General features: G+C 35.0%; 2 protein-coding genes across 2 annotated transcripts; both read right to left on the bottom strand.

Moving 5' to 3' along the window:
• Window positions 1-1119: 1119 nt before the first annotated feature.
• LOC123318343 lies at window positions 1120-6153 on the bottom strand. Its single transcript, XM_044904953.1, has one exon. It carries the CDS (start codon window positions 6151-6153, stop codon window positions 1120-1122), a length of 5034 nt encoding a protein of 1677 aa, XP_044760888.1.
• A 3990-nt stretch (window positions 6154-10143) lies between these two features.
• Window positions 10144-12692, bottom strand: LOC123319372. The gene is made up of 5 exons (XM_044906290.1): window positions 12575-12692; window positions 12191-12361; window positions 11842-12131; window positions 10331-10487; window positions 10144-10270 (listed from the first exon to the last, which is right to left on the bottom strand). The coding sequence occupies exons 1-5, from the start codon at window positions 12645-12647 to the stop codon at window positions 10155-10157; spliced, it is 807 nt and encodes a 268-aa protein (XP_044762225.1). The 5' UTR covers window positions 12648-12692; the 3' UTR covers window positions 10144-10154.
• Between the last annotated feature and the right edge of the window lie 2007 nt (window positions 12693-14699).

Consider the following 14699-nt stretch of genomic DNA (forward strand, 5'->3'; position numbering starts at 1 on the left):
AAATTTGATTCGAAACATTACCTTTCACATTTAACCGTTTTTGAGATACGCTTACCTATTATTCACTACACAATAAAATGTCAACAATTAATAGAATACCACATGAAGTCAAAGGAAGTATTAAAAAATAATTATGAATAATAAGAATTGCTCATTAATTAATACATTGTACTCAATTGTTCTTAGGTTATCGTCCATTTAGTTAGATGAAATGAAAGAATATTGGGATTCTTGGACTAATTTTCTTTATTGTTCTTCAATACAATATTCTTTCATTTCATTGTACTCAATATTGTTTTCCATTTGTCGTATACCCATTTTAGCTGTATTAAAAATAGAGAAATAAATAGATCACAGATCGCAGATCATGTTTGTTCTAATACAGGAGACAACATAATGGATTGGAATAACACTAAAATTTTAATGACAAAAGCGGATCATCATAAACAAAAGTCCACGTGTATTTTGTTGGATCAAAATAATAATTTGGCCAATTGTTCAATAGGAATATATCATATTTGGATTAATTTACTGAAGAAAGAACTGTCAAAGAAATTGAATGAAACAACGTTTCTATGCAGTCTCTGTTTCTATGTATTGACAAGTAAAAGCTACAATTCAGAAGATTTTCGAAAAATGATTTTCGTCTCATGAAGGAGTCTGATATAGACTCCGAAATATTACTATACAAAATTATAATTTCAAAGTCCTTTTTTTTTCATTGTAAAGCAACAATTTTTTCTACTTGATTTGCTCCTGACAAATTAGTGCTAGAATTTACGCACGGGCAAATCGGTTATTTAAATTTTTATATTGAATTTTTTGCTGGAGATTGGGAATGAGAACCTTTGAAAGTTTCAGAAAATAGTTCAATTATACTACTTTCATAATTGCATTTCAATAGATATTCAAAGTATTCATATTTGTTAAGTCGTCTCACAGTAAATAAAATTCCGGTGTATCTCAAACTTGTCTTTTTTATAGTCACTTCACATTGACATTAAATTACAACTATTGTCATCAAGGGACCTACTATTATTTTTCAAACAAATTTCTAAGGGTGTGATAAATATATAAATTCAACAAAACATAACATTTCTCCCCGCCGTGGCAGAAGTATCATCTTTGTCCACTATCTTCGATATCCAATCTACATAACTTGGCAACAGGTCGTTTATAAGAACCATTCGCTGTTTTCACTTGAACGACTCTAATTTTTCCATCGGGGATGGGAAAAATCTTTTCAATTAATCCGAGTTTCCGGGATTTTCTAGGATCATCTATAAACGTTTGCAGAAGTTGTCCTCTTCTTGCTATCATTCGTCTCACTGCCATTAGCGTTGACTCCGTTGATAACGAGTGTGCTACTTCAAGATGTACAGCTCTTATCGATAAACAGGTGAAAATAACTCCCCATCTTTTCTCGCGTCGACGTCCAACTGTTACATACAGGGGTCCGAAATAATCAATTCCTGTGTATGTGAATGCATGAGCTGGTGGAGTCAATCTGAATGTCGGAAGTTGGCCCATTTGTGGAATTGCAGGTTTAGCTTTTAAAATTCGGCATTTTTTACATTCTGCAAATGTGGTCTTCACGGCTGATCTACCATCAATAATCCAAAATTTTTGTCTAGCAGTATTCAATACAGTTTCGATACCTTGATGAGCACATTGTTCATGGTAATGATGCAGTAGTAATTTAGTCAACCTATGTTTAGATGGCAATATTATGGGTCTTCTGGTTGTCATTTCCATTTGTGTGGCCAAGTCAGTCCGTCCACTCACTACCAAAACTCCATTTTTATCCATGACCGGTGAAAGTTGTTTTAGTCTACTCTGATTCTTCAAGCACATGCTTTTCTTTAAGAAAGAGATTTCTTCTGGAAAACTTTCCAGTTGACATTGCTTGATTAATCTGATTTCAGCTTCTTCAAGGTCTGAAGTGGTAATTTCTGCTATAATTTGACTATTTTTGGAACGAAGTTTTGAAATCAACAATTTAACGACTACCAGCACCCAGGCCGTGGTTCTAATCAACCTCATCCATTTGGAAAAACGGTTTATATCCGGTAAACAGGAATCATTTTCTAGAATAGTGGCCAAAAATTCTATCGGTTGAATATCTTCTTCATCTTCAGAATTTTTCAAAATTCCCCCACAGTCGGTTTTCTTGATCGGCCATGTCATTTCATCGTGGAGTTGTAGAAATTCTGGTCCATTATGCCAACGAGTGAAATCCAAATTATTTCCATCATCAAAATAGGTTCTTGTGGCATTGTCGGCAGCATTTGACTTGGATGGAACCCAATGCCAATCAGAACTGTCTGTTGACTCTTGAATTTCACCTACGCGATGAGATTCAAATTGTCCCTGTTTACTCCCATCGTTTTTGATCCAGTGAAGTACTGTTGTTGAATCAGTCCATAGGTACGTTTTGTCAATTTTGATTTCTAACGTTTTGATCAGCATTTTCTTGAGTCTTGATCCCATTAAAGCGGCTTGAAGTTCGAGTTTCGGAATTGAAATCGGTTTGTTCGGTGCCACCCTAGCTCTAGCAAAAATTAAAGATACATCGATTGATGTCTGGGCGATCATTCGTAGGTAAGCTACAGAAGCGTACGCCCTTTTGCTCGCATCACAGAATATATGTAACTCTACTCTTTCAGCATTAGAAATACTCGTTGAATAGCACCTAGGTATAGAAATATTTGTAATTTTTTGAAGATCCAAAAGCCATAATTTCCATGTCTTATATTGTTCATGTTCGACTGAATCATCCCAACCAATTCCGGATTTCCATATATTTTGAATGAGGATTCTTCCTCGTACTGTCAAATTAGCAATAAGTCCTAATGGGTCGAAAATGGACATCACTATTTTCAGAATTTGTCTTTTCGTTGTGCCATTTCTGGTTTCGACCTCAAAAATGTTGGATTTCAGTTTAAAACAGAAGCTATCTAGTTTTGAATCCCAGGAAAGTCCTAAAATTCGTTGTATCGACCTATCAGAGTCCAAATCAAGATCTTTGCATATAAAATCTTCTTGTGTAGAAAGAGCATCCATAACATCTTTAGAGTTTGATGTCCAGTCAACTAATTCAAATCCACCCAAATTTTGAATACGTTTCACTTCAAAAATCTTTTCTAAGGCTTCGTCTACAGTGTCGGTGCAGTCTAAATAATCATCGACATAGTGTTTCATCTCAATAGCGTCCAAAATATCTTGTCTTTGTGTTAGTTGTCGGGCATTCAAATTCTTAACGAATTGTGCGCAAGTCGGAGAACAGGTAGCACCAAATGACATGACCTGCATTTCGTAAACATCGTGTGGTTTTTCGGTATTTCCTTCTCTCCAGAGAAATCTTTGGGAGCATTGATCCGAAGTAATGATCTTGACTTGATGGAACATCTCACGAACATCACTGCAGAAGGCGATCTTTCGTTGTCTAAACTTTATCGATACTTCCACCAATGGTTGTAAGAGGTCTGGTCCAGCAAGTAAATTTTCATTTAGGGAAGTTCCACACGACTTTGAAGCAGCATCGAAAACAAGTCGTAGCTTGGCTGGTTTATTCGGATTTATTACTCCAAAATGAGGTAAGTACCAGCAACGAGGACCTTCTTCAGATGCTTCTTCAGCTGACAGCTTCCTGGCATATCCTTTCCTTAAGTAACTTTCAATTTTCTCACAGTATCTTCTCTTGAAATTTTCATCTTTGTGCATTTGTTTTTCCACATACATAAGTCTTCGAACGGCTACATTTTTACTTTCAGGCAAATGAATATCGTTCTCCCTCCAGAGCAGTCCTATTTCAAATCGGTCACCGATTCGTTTTGCAGTTTTTTGCATTATATCAAGCGCCCTGCTGTCTTTTTTGTTGGATTTTATAGCTACTTGAACTCCAAAGGCTTCAGTACTAAAAGAGTGTTTCACCATCTTGTGGAGCTCGTCGTCAGCAACAGTTTCACAATGACAAATATGAAAGGAATGAAAAATTCTCTTATTGCCATGATGATTGTCCACATCACCGTGTAAAATCCAACCGAGATTGGTTTTTGTTGCAAGTGGAGAATTTTCTGGACCCTGAATAACTCTTCTGGCCACTGTGAGTCGGATGTTATCTTGGCCTAAAAGAATCATCGGACGTCCTTGAATTTCATTGAAAGGAATGCCCTGTAAGTGAGGATATTTCTTCCAGTCTGTTTCCTTAATGACTTGAACAGGTAAAGATAGATTTTCCACAGATCTCACATTTTTCATAGTGAATCTCTTGGCATTTTCATGGATTCCCGATATATCAAGGTCTAGGCGATGAGAATCTTCGTAGCACGATGTCATATTATTCGTCCATTGTATACAAAGAGATTCCACATTCCCTTCTATTTCCAGGTGGTCAACAATGGATTTGTCTATGAGAGTCACAGTCGAAGCTTCATCACAGAGTGCAATGGTTTCCAGAAAATCATTTTTTCCATACAATCTCACCTTGATCATCCGCAAAAGAATATTTGCCGCACCTTGTCCCACAGCAAGAACGTTTTCCTTTCTAAGATCTTCCGTCTGGGTAGACTGTGTATATTCGAAATTTTGTTGTGATTGATCTTTATGAAGGAGCTTATGATGAGATCGTTTGCAGTTATTGATACCGCATTGACGTTTGGATCTGCATTTCATTGTCTGGTGATTGTTTTTCAGGCATGAGAAACATAATTTTCTTCTGGTCACAGTCTCCCATCTGGTCTCAACATCGTCTTGATTTATTTTTGAACAATCCTGGATATAATGTCCTTTTTCTCGACAATACGTACACAATTTGTCAGTTTTCTTGCTATCAGCTGTCGTCAAAGTAGTCTCATATCGTTTTGTCGAAGAATATACGAATGGCTTCGATCTAGGCTCCGTTTTATTCATTGTTGAAGAACTCGGTCTACTCACGTAACATGCTGCTGCTGCTATGTCTGAAATCCAATCTGAGAGATCACCGAGGTCAACAGTACCATGTTTTTTCATAACTTCCTCCCCCCAGCGAAGTTTAATCATATCTGGAAGCTTTTGTACGATGTCTCGAACCAATGTAGGATTCTGAAGATGTTCGTTATAACCCAAGGATTTGATTGTTGCGACTAAACAAGATATATGATTTGAAAATTTGATCAAACTCTGTATATTATGTTCTCTGATGGGTGTCACAGCTTTAACCTTTGATATAAGTCCATCGATTATCAGATCAGGACGTCCGAACCTCATTTCTAATATCTTCAGCACTGAATCAACGATATCAGGTGAAATCATCATGCCCGATACGGCTAGTTTGGCCTCACCTTTTAAACATTTTTGCAATTTTATCATCATTTCCTCAGAAGAATATTCACACAATGAGGCAATTTTTCTGAATTGTGTGATGAATACTGGCCACTCTTCAGGGTTACCGTCAAAGTGAAGAATGTCTTTCTCTACAACTTGGCGTGCAATAAATCGATCTCGTCTTGGAGCACTACCTACTGATTTCACAGCTTCACTTATGGTATGGCATAATCGTTCGATGTCGGATGGTTCTGGAGAACGCACGGGTCTCTTATCTGGTATTGTCGGTCTTGGAGCTTCCTCTACAACATCCATTTTCCGTCTGGGAGTATTGTCTGGAACATTTTGTCTTTGACTTCTTGAACTATGCAATGATCTACCCGAAGATCTTTCCATGTCATCTGAAACCTGGGTCTCAAACACTTTCTGCTCTAGCTCTAACAATTGTAATTTATCTTCTAGTTTCTTCATTTCTATGGCTTGTTTGATTTTTGCAACTTCAACAGCATGCTTTCGTCTTTGTAATTCAACACTACTTGAGTTCGATTGTCTAGAACATACTGAACGAACAGATGCAGTCTCTTGTTTGTCGTCCGCAGATGGAAGAACTTTTCGATGAATCGAGTGACTTTTGGTTGTGTTGTCCTCTTCATCTACTTCTAGAACTGCATCTTTTCCTTCCATTTGATTCAGTTTTGAATGACTTTCTTCTGAAATCTTTGACATTCCACTGACGGACTTCCTTTTTGACGAACCAAATTCTGGTGGCCATAGGTAACAATCGGCAAGTCTACTGTTGATACCTGCATTACGTCTTGTTGTATTATTTTCTTCCGAATTTCTGTCCATAACTGTCTTTGGATCTATATCTATCCAAGAACTAATTCAAACGTCTCGAAGGACCAATGTTAAGTCGTCTCACAGTAAATAAAATTCCGGTGTATCTCAAACTTGTCTTTTTTATAGTCACTTCACATTGACATTAAATTACAACTATTGTCATCAAGGGTCCTACTATTATTTTTCAAACAAATTTCTAAGGGTGTGATAAATATATAAATTCAACAAAACATAACAATATTCATTGAGGCATTGATCATTGATCATATTCAAAGTAGGCATATATGCCTAGTTAACTAGTCTTATTTAGGTTTATTATGAAATACAATGAGCTGTGATAGTAACTTAGAATAAATTCGATAAATAAAAGACGGTTTTTGTTGTAAATATACTCTGACAAATTAATTGATATTTCAATTCTCTGTAAGAAAATGTTATATTGCGTGTACCAAATTTGAGATAAGACGTCATTTTTTTGAATGCGAATCCTAATTTTTTTATGAATATTCACACATGCGAACCAAATATTAAATTAGGTATTCTTTATCGTTAAAAAGTAGTATAATAAACATCAACTGAATCGAAAATGAAGAGATCTGATTCAAACAAAAAAGGAGAATAAATTAAATAGTGATACTAGCATCATATCCAGCGAAAATTGGCGAGGATATTTATTAGTTTATCGTTTTGTAAGAAATAACATTTGTTGACCAATTGGACAAAATGCTGTTGTTTAATAAAACCCACAGGATCGAAATTTTGATGATGATTTCCTAAAGAGATAAAACAAGAACAAGAAATGAAATAATTTATTTATACAGAAGAAAGTATCCTCATTTACCTCACTCCATGTCGCAAGCTACCTTAAATATCCCTGATACTGTTTTCTCGAAATGATGCTACTAAACTTACTTATTGTAATTCAACTTTTATGTTTGGCAAAAAATGATGAACATATTTTACCTCTTGTCATTCCAGTTTTGAGCTGCTTGAATTTTTCCATTGAGTTCAATCAGATATCAAATTCCTCAATTCTCGAATAATTTGGTATATTTGGTAAGCATATGATTGTCAATCAACAAATTGTCGATGAACTCATATCTCAAATATGGGACCCGCTTCATAACATTTTCTTACATCAAGGAGAACGCCTATCTGAGCATATTCAAAACAAAACAAAAAGTGTTTTTATATACCTACTCAATATATTCCAAATTAGAGACTGTATGTATCCCATATTCTGGATTCATCTTTAGGTAACATTAATCGAAAAGGCGGTTGATGACTTGAATATGATTAATTAAATACATATGGATAGTTGGGGAACACGTGAATGCCGGAATTGAAACATTCAAAAAATTTTTGAATGAATGTTTCATATAAATGAATTAAGTTTTACTTAACTAGCGTACTAGCATAGGATAGGACAATCAGAGAAAATATCGTGAAATTGGGGATATTTTTCCGGAATAGTAGAGTTGGTAGCTACTCGTAAATGTTCAGGAGAGTAGAATTGAAAATTTATTCGAATGTTATTCTGACGACGGAGACGCAATTCACTGCACCAGACTTCAAGTTCATATCCGAAAAATCCCCATTCGATGGCCTGGAAGAATCCTCATCAACTCCTTCCCCCATGAGCCGAACAAACGAAGCGAAATCGGACAAATATTCAGGTCGCATCCAGCTAGTAGCAAACCTCCCGAAATCGATTATTCGAACCGTTTATTTGGCCCTATGCGGCGGCCATAAATCTCCAACCTCCGCCGGCAGTTTGATTCACTACTCCTACCTTGGAAATTGAGAAACAGCAAATTTATTGTATCTACGTATCGGGCATACGCCGCTTCCTGCAACGCGTCCTACCGAGGTTATCAGGGATTTATGTAGATGATAACTACAGATGTAGGGGATGCTTGGGCGGATCGCTCTATAACTCTCGTTCGACTAGTCCGTAAACTTCACCTCACTCATGACTAGAATTGGGAATAAATCCAACCAATAACTTGTAATTTATCGATAACAAGCTTCAAACATCGACTCACCTACCTACCTACTGATGAGTGTTAGTGACAAATCTCTTTGGAGGAGATATTTTTCTGGTGAAATTGAAAAGGTTTACGGTAGCACGCATCCAAATGGCAACAGCTCAGCAAAATCTCTATCTGAGCCAATCTGCCACAATCCACCTCGCTTCATACAGCTCGTTTTGAAAAGAAAGGATGGAAGTTTAAAAAAGTCAGTTGGGAAAATGCTTTTCGGCATTCTGATTTCGAAGTAATAGAAAATACTTTAACCCAAGATTTGGAAATCCTGAAAAATTATTTCTTTGAATGGCGGTCATGTCCTAATCCAAATGAAACAGAAGTTTCCTGTTTCCATTTAAATAATCAGCAAACATATAGAAAATTGAGAGTAACTTTTAATGATGATGTTTTACAACATCATTTCAATCCTAAATTTCTTAGAATGAAATAAGACTGTTGATTCTTCCTTGAATTTCAGACTAAACAATATAAGTGAGACAATAAGGCAGCATGCAAGTAATGCATCACAAGTACATAATAACAGTGGGAACAAGATAGCAATGACCCAACATATAAAAAAGGAAAGACATAAGTTCAATTTCAACAACGTAAAAATTTTAGATAGAGAACAGAACTATTCAAAAAGACTCATAAGAGAAATTGTGTTCATAAGGAAAAAGTATTCGCTCAATTTTAGGGAAGACACTAAAATCTTAGTAAATTTTACGACTGTGCTATTTCAAGGGTGACGACTGGATGATAGTACCCAATAAACACAGATACGTGGAAGTAACGTTGAGTTCTCCAAAGTAACGCTACGTTGAGAAACCGGCAAAATGTCGTTAGGAAACACGTTTCGTTCTAGTGTTACAGTAACGTAGCGGACAATCTTTTTGGAATGGAAATTCTACGGGAATATAACGTTGCCCTTCAATTGAAGTAACGTTGCTAAAATACGAAATCTAAACGTTGATGTTGATTCTCTAATGTCACCAAAATTATACGTAGAATTTCAGAGTTTAGGTAACGTTGAATTCTTCAAGTAACGCTACGTTGAAAAACCGGCAAAATGTCGTTAGGAAATACGTTTCGTTCTAGTGGTACAGTAACGTCACGAACAATGTTATTGGAATGGAAATTCTACGGGAATATAACGTTGCCATTCAATTGAAGTAACATTGCTAAAATACGAAATCTAAACGTTGATGTTGATTCTCGATATCACTAAAATTATACGTAGAATTTCAGAGCTTAGGTGATGTTGATATAGTCGGTTGAATATACGATGACTATACAAATATTTGAGACGATATTACTACCCGTTCTCAACTTCATAACAACGTATCTTGAAGTGCGGTGAGAAACATTAGTTTTTATATTAGAGTATATCTGCTTACCTTAAACGTCCTTCAAATATTTCTAAAATTCAAAAAGTATAAATAGATAGAAAAATCTTTTGGGATGCATATATATTCATCCATTTATACTTTTTGAATTTTAGGAATATTTGAAGGACATTTAAGGTAAGCAGATATACTCTAATATAAATACTAATGTTTCTTCACCGAGGATTATTAAATAAACTCATTTTATCTCTTGAAAACAGCTTAGACAAGCTTGAATGCAATATGAAACTGTACATTTTAAATTTGAAATAATAACTTGTAATATATTTTGAAATTCTGGAATCATTTGAATAGCTGATGCATGAAACCTGGAAAATATTTCAAGCTACTTTTAATGATGAGGATAAAATTATTGTTTTAGAATTTTCATCTTTTCTCAACTTAGTGTGTTGAGTGGTATTTTGATACTTCAATTAGGGATACATAATTTGGTATTCCTGAACAGGCTGGGATAAAGAGACAGGTTTTTGATTGTTTTTTTTTTAATGAAATATAGGTGATCTACAAGAAGATGAACAAAAATAAAATATTCACAAAAAATAAGGAACAATTCTGATGATTTATCTCATCTTTCTTTTCAAGCGAGTCTTTTTTTTGCGTCATTTAATCTTTTTTTCGCGAATTTCAGCCAATCCTTTGTTGCAACTTCTATTTGACTGTCGGTTGCGGATGAAAATTCTTTTTTCACAGCAACTGTAAAAATAATTCAATATAATTTCAATAAGATATAGCTCATTAGCTTTGATGACCTACCATAAATTATTTGCATAATTTTTGTATCCCTAAAAGGTTTTTTATCGGTTCCTCGCCAATTGAAGAGACAAGCCAGCTCATTTCTCATCAAAAACCTCAATATTCTTCTTGTATGGTCCTCAGCAGAATTTCCACCAATGGACTTCAACCTTGTCACCTGAGAAATAAAATAAGTGGATGCTGTATCTGAATGTATTTATGAATATCATTATATTTATATTATTATATATATATTATATATAATATTTAGTATTCCAGAACATTGGCATTGTCATACCTAAAGTAATCAATCAAAAAACGAAGTAATTTTTGCGAAATGTGCATGTGTACCTAGACAATGTATATTCAGTATGACATGATATTAGAGTCACATACATAATTGATTATTGCATATATTTTCACATATATAAACACATAGTAAGTGTAAATTTTTTTTCGTAGCTCCCTAATGCCGCCCACAGACTTCGTTCTTTTCCATCCGTTCGAATCGCCGCGATTCGAACCGCCTTTCCAAAAGCGCCAAAAACCGACGATTCGGAACGACGGTTTTTCACCACACACATCGGTTTTTGGCGTTTTTGGAACGACGGTTCGAATCGCGGCGATTCGAACGGATGGAAAAGAACGAAGTCTGTGGGCGGCATTAAATTCGAATTTATGCGCACTAATGCAGATCTTCAAATACGCTATATATATGCTATATAAATTAATTTAGACTCTGGCTTTGGAACACAGGACCCACAGAACACACCCTTGACTTACTTTATGACAGGACCTAAAGCTGGCCAGTTATTCATTACACAGGGTGAGTCTTCGACTCGTACAAATATTTTATAATAGTAGATTTTTGAGGTTAAAAGAAACATTTTTTTTTCGATTCGGCCTTCACCCTTGGAGAAATATTATTCCTTTCAGAATAACAAGCTAAATCTATCATTCACACATCTGTACCCAATTTTCCGAATATCACAGATATATTTTATTAGTGAACATCAAATCATCGAAAACGGCGCTTTATACGAGAGAATAGGAGGAATACTTTTATTTTACAAAACAAATATTCATTAGATAGCGTCCATCTTAGGTTCAAGAGTTGGGTTCCTTGAATTTTTGTTAATTTTATGGGACGTAATGGTCATAATGAGAAAACTGGTAGACGTGGGAGATATCAAAGAAATGAAAAACTATATTCCGAAATTCATTTCATCCGATAAAACTGTTCGTGAGATATGTAGAATAAAAAACAACATTTTTTATGGTTTTTCAACAGCCTGTATCTTTTAACCGAGCCGATTCGGAAAAAAATGTTGAAGGAAAAAAGAAAAAATTGTTTCTGTTTGAACGAGTCAAAGACTCACCCTTCATACTAGTTAAGTTTTCAGCTTCAGTTAAATTCCAAACTAGATATAATGACTCGATAATCAAATTTCGTTTATTCCTGAAAAGATTATCTAAGTAATCTTCTTCATATACTTCTGATGAGGTTCATAAATATTTCAAAGAAGACTTACCATGAATTTTTCGTGCTCGGGATTTTTAATAAAATCTTCTAGAGCAAAAAACTCTTCTTCCAGGCCAATGGGGAAATTTGGACAATTGGGAGATTGCTCGATAGTGTAAGGCTCATTTCTGAGAGTGCTGGCTATGTTATTCAGCATTAATAATAGCTGCTCCTGTACGGTTGAAATTTTCGCCACCTCTTTAGCAATTTCCTCAATTGATTTTTCTATTTTTTCCGAATTTTTGGGAATGCTGCTAGATGTGCATGCATCTAGCACTGATTTTGTGAATGAGTCTGAAACTATATCATACGATTAAAATCGTTCAATTATTCGATTATGTAACTTCAACTAAACTTACAAGCTAAGTCATCATTTTGTCGTGCATTCATAAGAACAGATTCATCATCTGAATCCTTGTGATACATATCTTCTAAAAGATTTGGTATGATTGGTTCTATATTGGAAAACTCTGATTCTTCAGAAGAGCTTTGGAACCTCTCCAGCCGCAGTTCAGCTTCCTCATAAGATGCTGTTGAGATAAAAATTATCAATACAGAAAGGCTCATTGAGAATTCTTTTTAATAATTCGTATGAATCAAGTTTGCACTCTATGAGAAACCCCACCGAGAGTCCAGTGTGATAATCATCGTTTTAGGATGATTCATTAGGGAACTAGTATAGCTACAGCATGTATTAAAAAAACCAAATTATGCATCGCGTTCATGAAGAAAAAAATACTCACATGATTTGAAAAGGACCTTTTTAATTTGATACGTTTTCCATGTAAGGTCACAAGGTGCCTGTTTTCTGACCATCTCCTCGAATTTTTTTTTGCTCACAGTAGGTGGCCAATATACCAGCGTGTTGTTGCTGTTCAACCACAAAAGTGGAACAATACTGCACGGCGCGCTCCTTCCTTCCTTAGCTCTGAACTCCACAGCACAGTACATTTTTTCTTGGACAAATGGAATGCCATAAAGTTTTGAGTATGTACACATTGTACAGAATACAAAAAGAGGGGAAAATGGAGGAGTGCAAAAAATGTGACAGGATCGTCATAATGATTTAAATGTATGCACAAGAGGAAAAATTGCATATCCATTTTTATGTGGAATACAAACACATTTGTTCTTAACTTTAGATACACAGACTATTTCAGCGGAGCTTTCGGCGAGACTTTGGCAGAAGAAAATCCCCATATCTGATGACTTTGAAGGTGTGGTATAAAGATCATATTGGTATCTATAGGGAATAACTTTCAGTTTGTAAACACCGTTAATGAAGAATATGGAACTGATGGAATATACTTTTTTATGGATTAAAACACAGTTGTCTGGCGTTGTGTTAGATAGAGTTATAGTTCCAATAATAAGTTTTCTACATTCGAAATACTGATGTTCAGTTTTGTCCTTAAACACCTCATTAAAAATCCCAATAGGGGTATTGGCGGATTTTTGATCACATATATAATTTTTCTCAAAGATCTCCATCAATCTCCTGTGGATCTGTTGTAACGGTTTTTTTTTCGATCTTATTTTATTTTTGATTTGGCCCAAAAAGTTTTCGAATGGATAACTTGAGAAATTATTAATACAACCATACTTTTCAATATCATCGCATATATGCTCTAAATTATGAATATTATAAACCAGAAAATTTTCCCCATACAATCGAACTGAACGTTTTAAAAATGTGTTTAAAAGAATTTTACATGTTGGAATCCATTTATGAGGTTCTGGTGATGAAAAACAAAATATAGAAAAGTGTAATCGCAAGAAGTTCAAATAACTATCTTCAGGGAGTATATCATAAAATAATGTAACGCCAGTATACAAACAAAACTGGCGAAACTCCGTAGCTTTCCAACGATTGAAAGTTTTCAAAGAACGTGGTTTTCGTACGAACTCCAACGGTATGTGAGCTGCAACTATGGAAATTCGGTTATCAATTTGTTCAAGCGCTCCAGCAGATAACTTATGTGGTCTTTTTCCAAAGAATAATACATTTAAAAGTCTTTTCGTAACTCCTAAATCGATAAGATGCATGGGATCTAAAGGAAACTGACTTACTAAATTCAAATTTATCTTCAAAAGTTCAGATTTTCCTTTTATGTGGTTATCATCTGAATTAATTATTCTCTCATCTTTCTGGGGTGAATTGTCCAAAGTATTTGCGAACACAACAAAATCTTCATCTTTTCTCTTTCTATGAACATTTGTGTCATAAATCATTCTATTATCTATCGATTTTGCTACTGAAAAGCAACGTTCGCATCCGAATTTACTTGTATGTCCCGAAACATTCTTGAGAAATGATCTAGCTGGTGCATCACAAATGAAACAATGTATTTGGAAAGAATAATTAATATTTTTATAAGAGAAACCAACTGCTCGCAGATGGTTGACTTCCTCTATGAATTTTTGTAGAAAGATATCTATGGGATTTGGCTTTCCCCGTCCACTAAAAATGGCAATAGGAAATGGTTTCGACATTTTAAAATCTCTGCACAAACCTAGAATAGGCCAAAACTCAATATCACTACTTTTGAATAAAGGCAGTCCATCTATATTCACTTGTAACCGTATAGAATTTTCGGAGAGTCTTGGTTGGTAAGATTGCATAAATGATAATGATTTCAAAAGATTGCATTCTATTCCAAAATACACCATTTCGCCATTATTAAGTTTTATTGTTTCTGTTGTGCGAGGAGTAGATAATAATGATCTTGCGTCAATGCAAATATTTGTTTCTGAAGGAACTGATGTTTTTATTATCCGCAAAAGATCATTGAGAGCAGAATGAGTTATATTATGATCCAGTGCCCAATTTCTGATTTTAGTTGAAAAAGATGCTGATTCCAAATCTGA

Source organism: Coccinella septempunctata, chromosome 8 (genome assembly GCF_907165205.1).
Source record: "Coccinella septempunctata chromosome 8, icCocSept1.1, whole genome shotgun sequence".
Lineage (NCBI taxonomy): Eukaryota > Metazoa > Arthropoda > Insecta > Coleoptera > Coccinellidae > Coccinella > Coccinella septempunctata.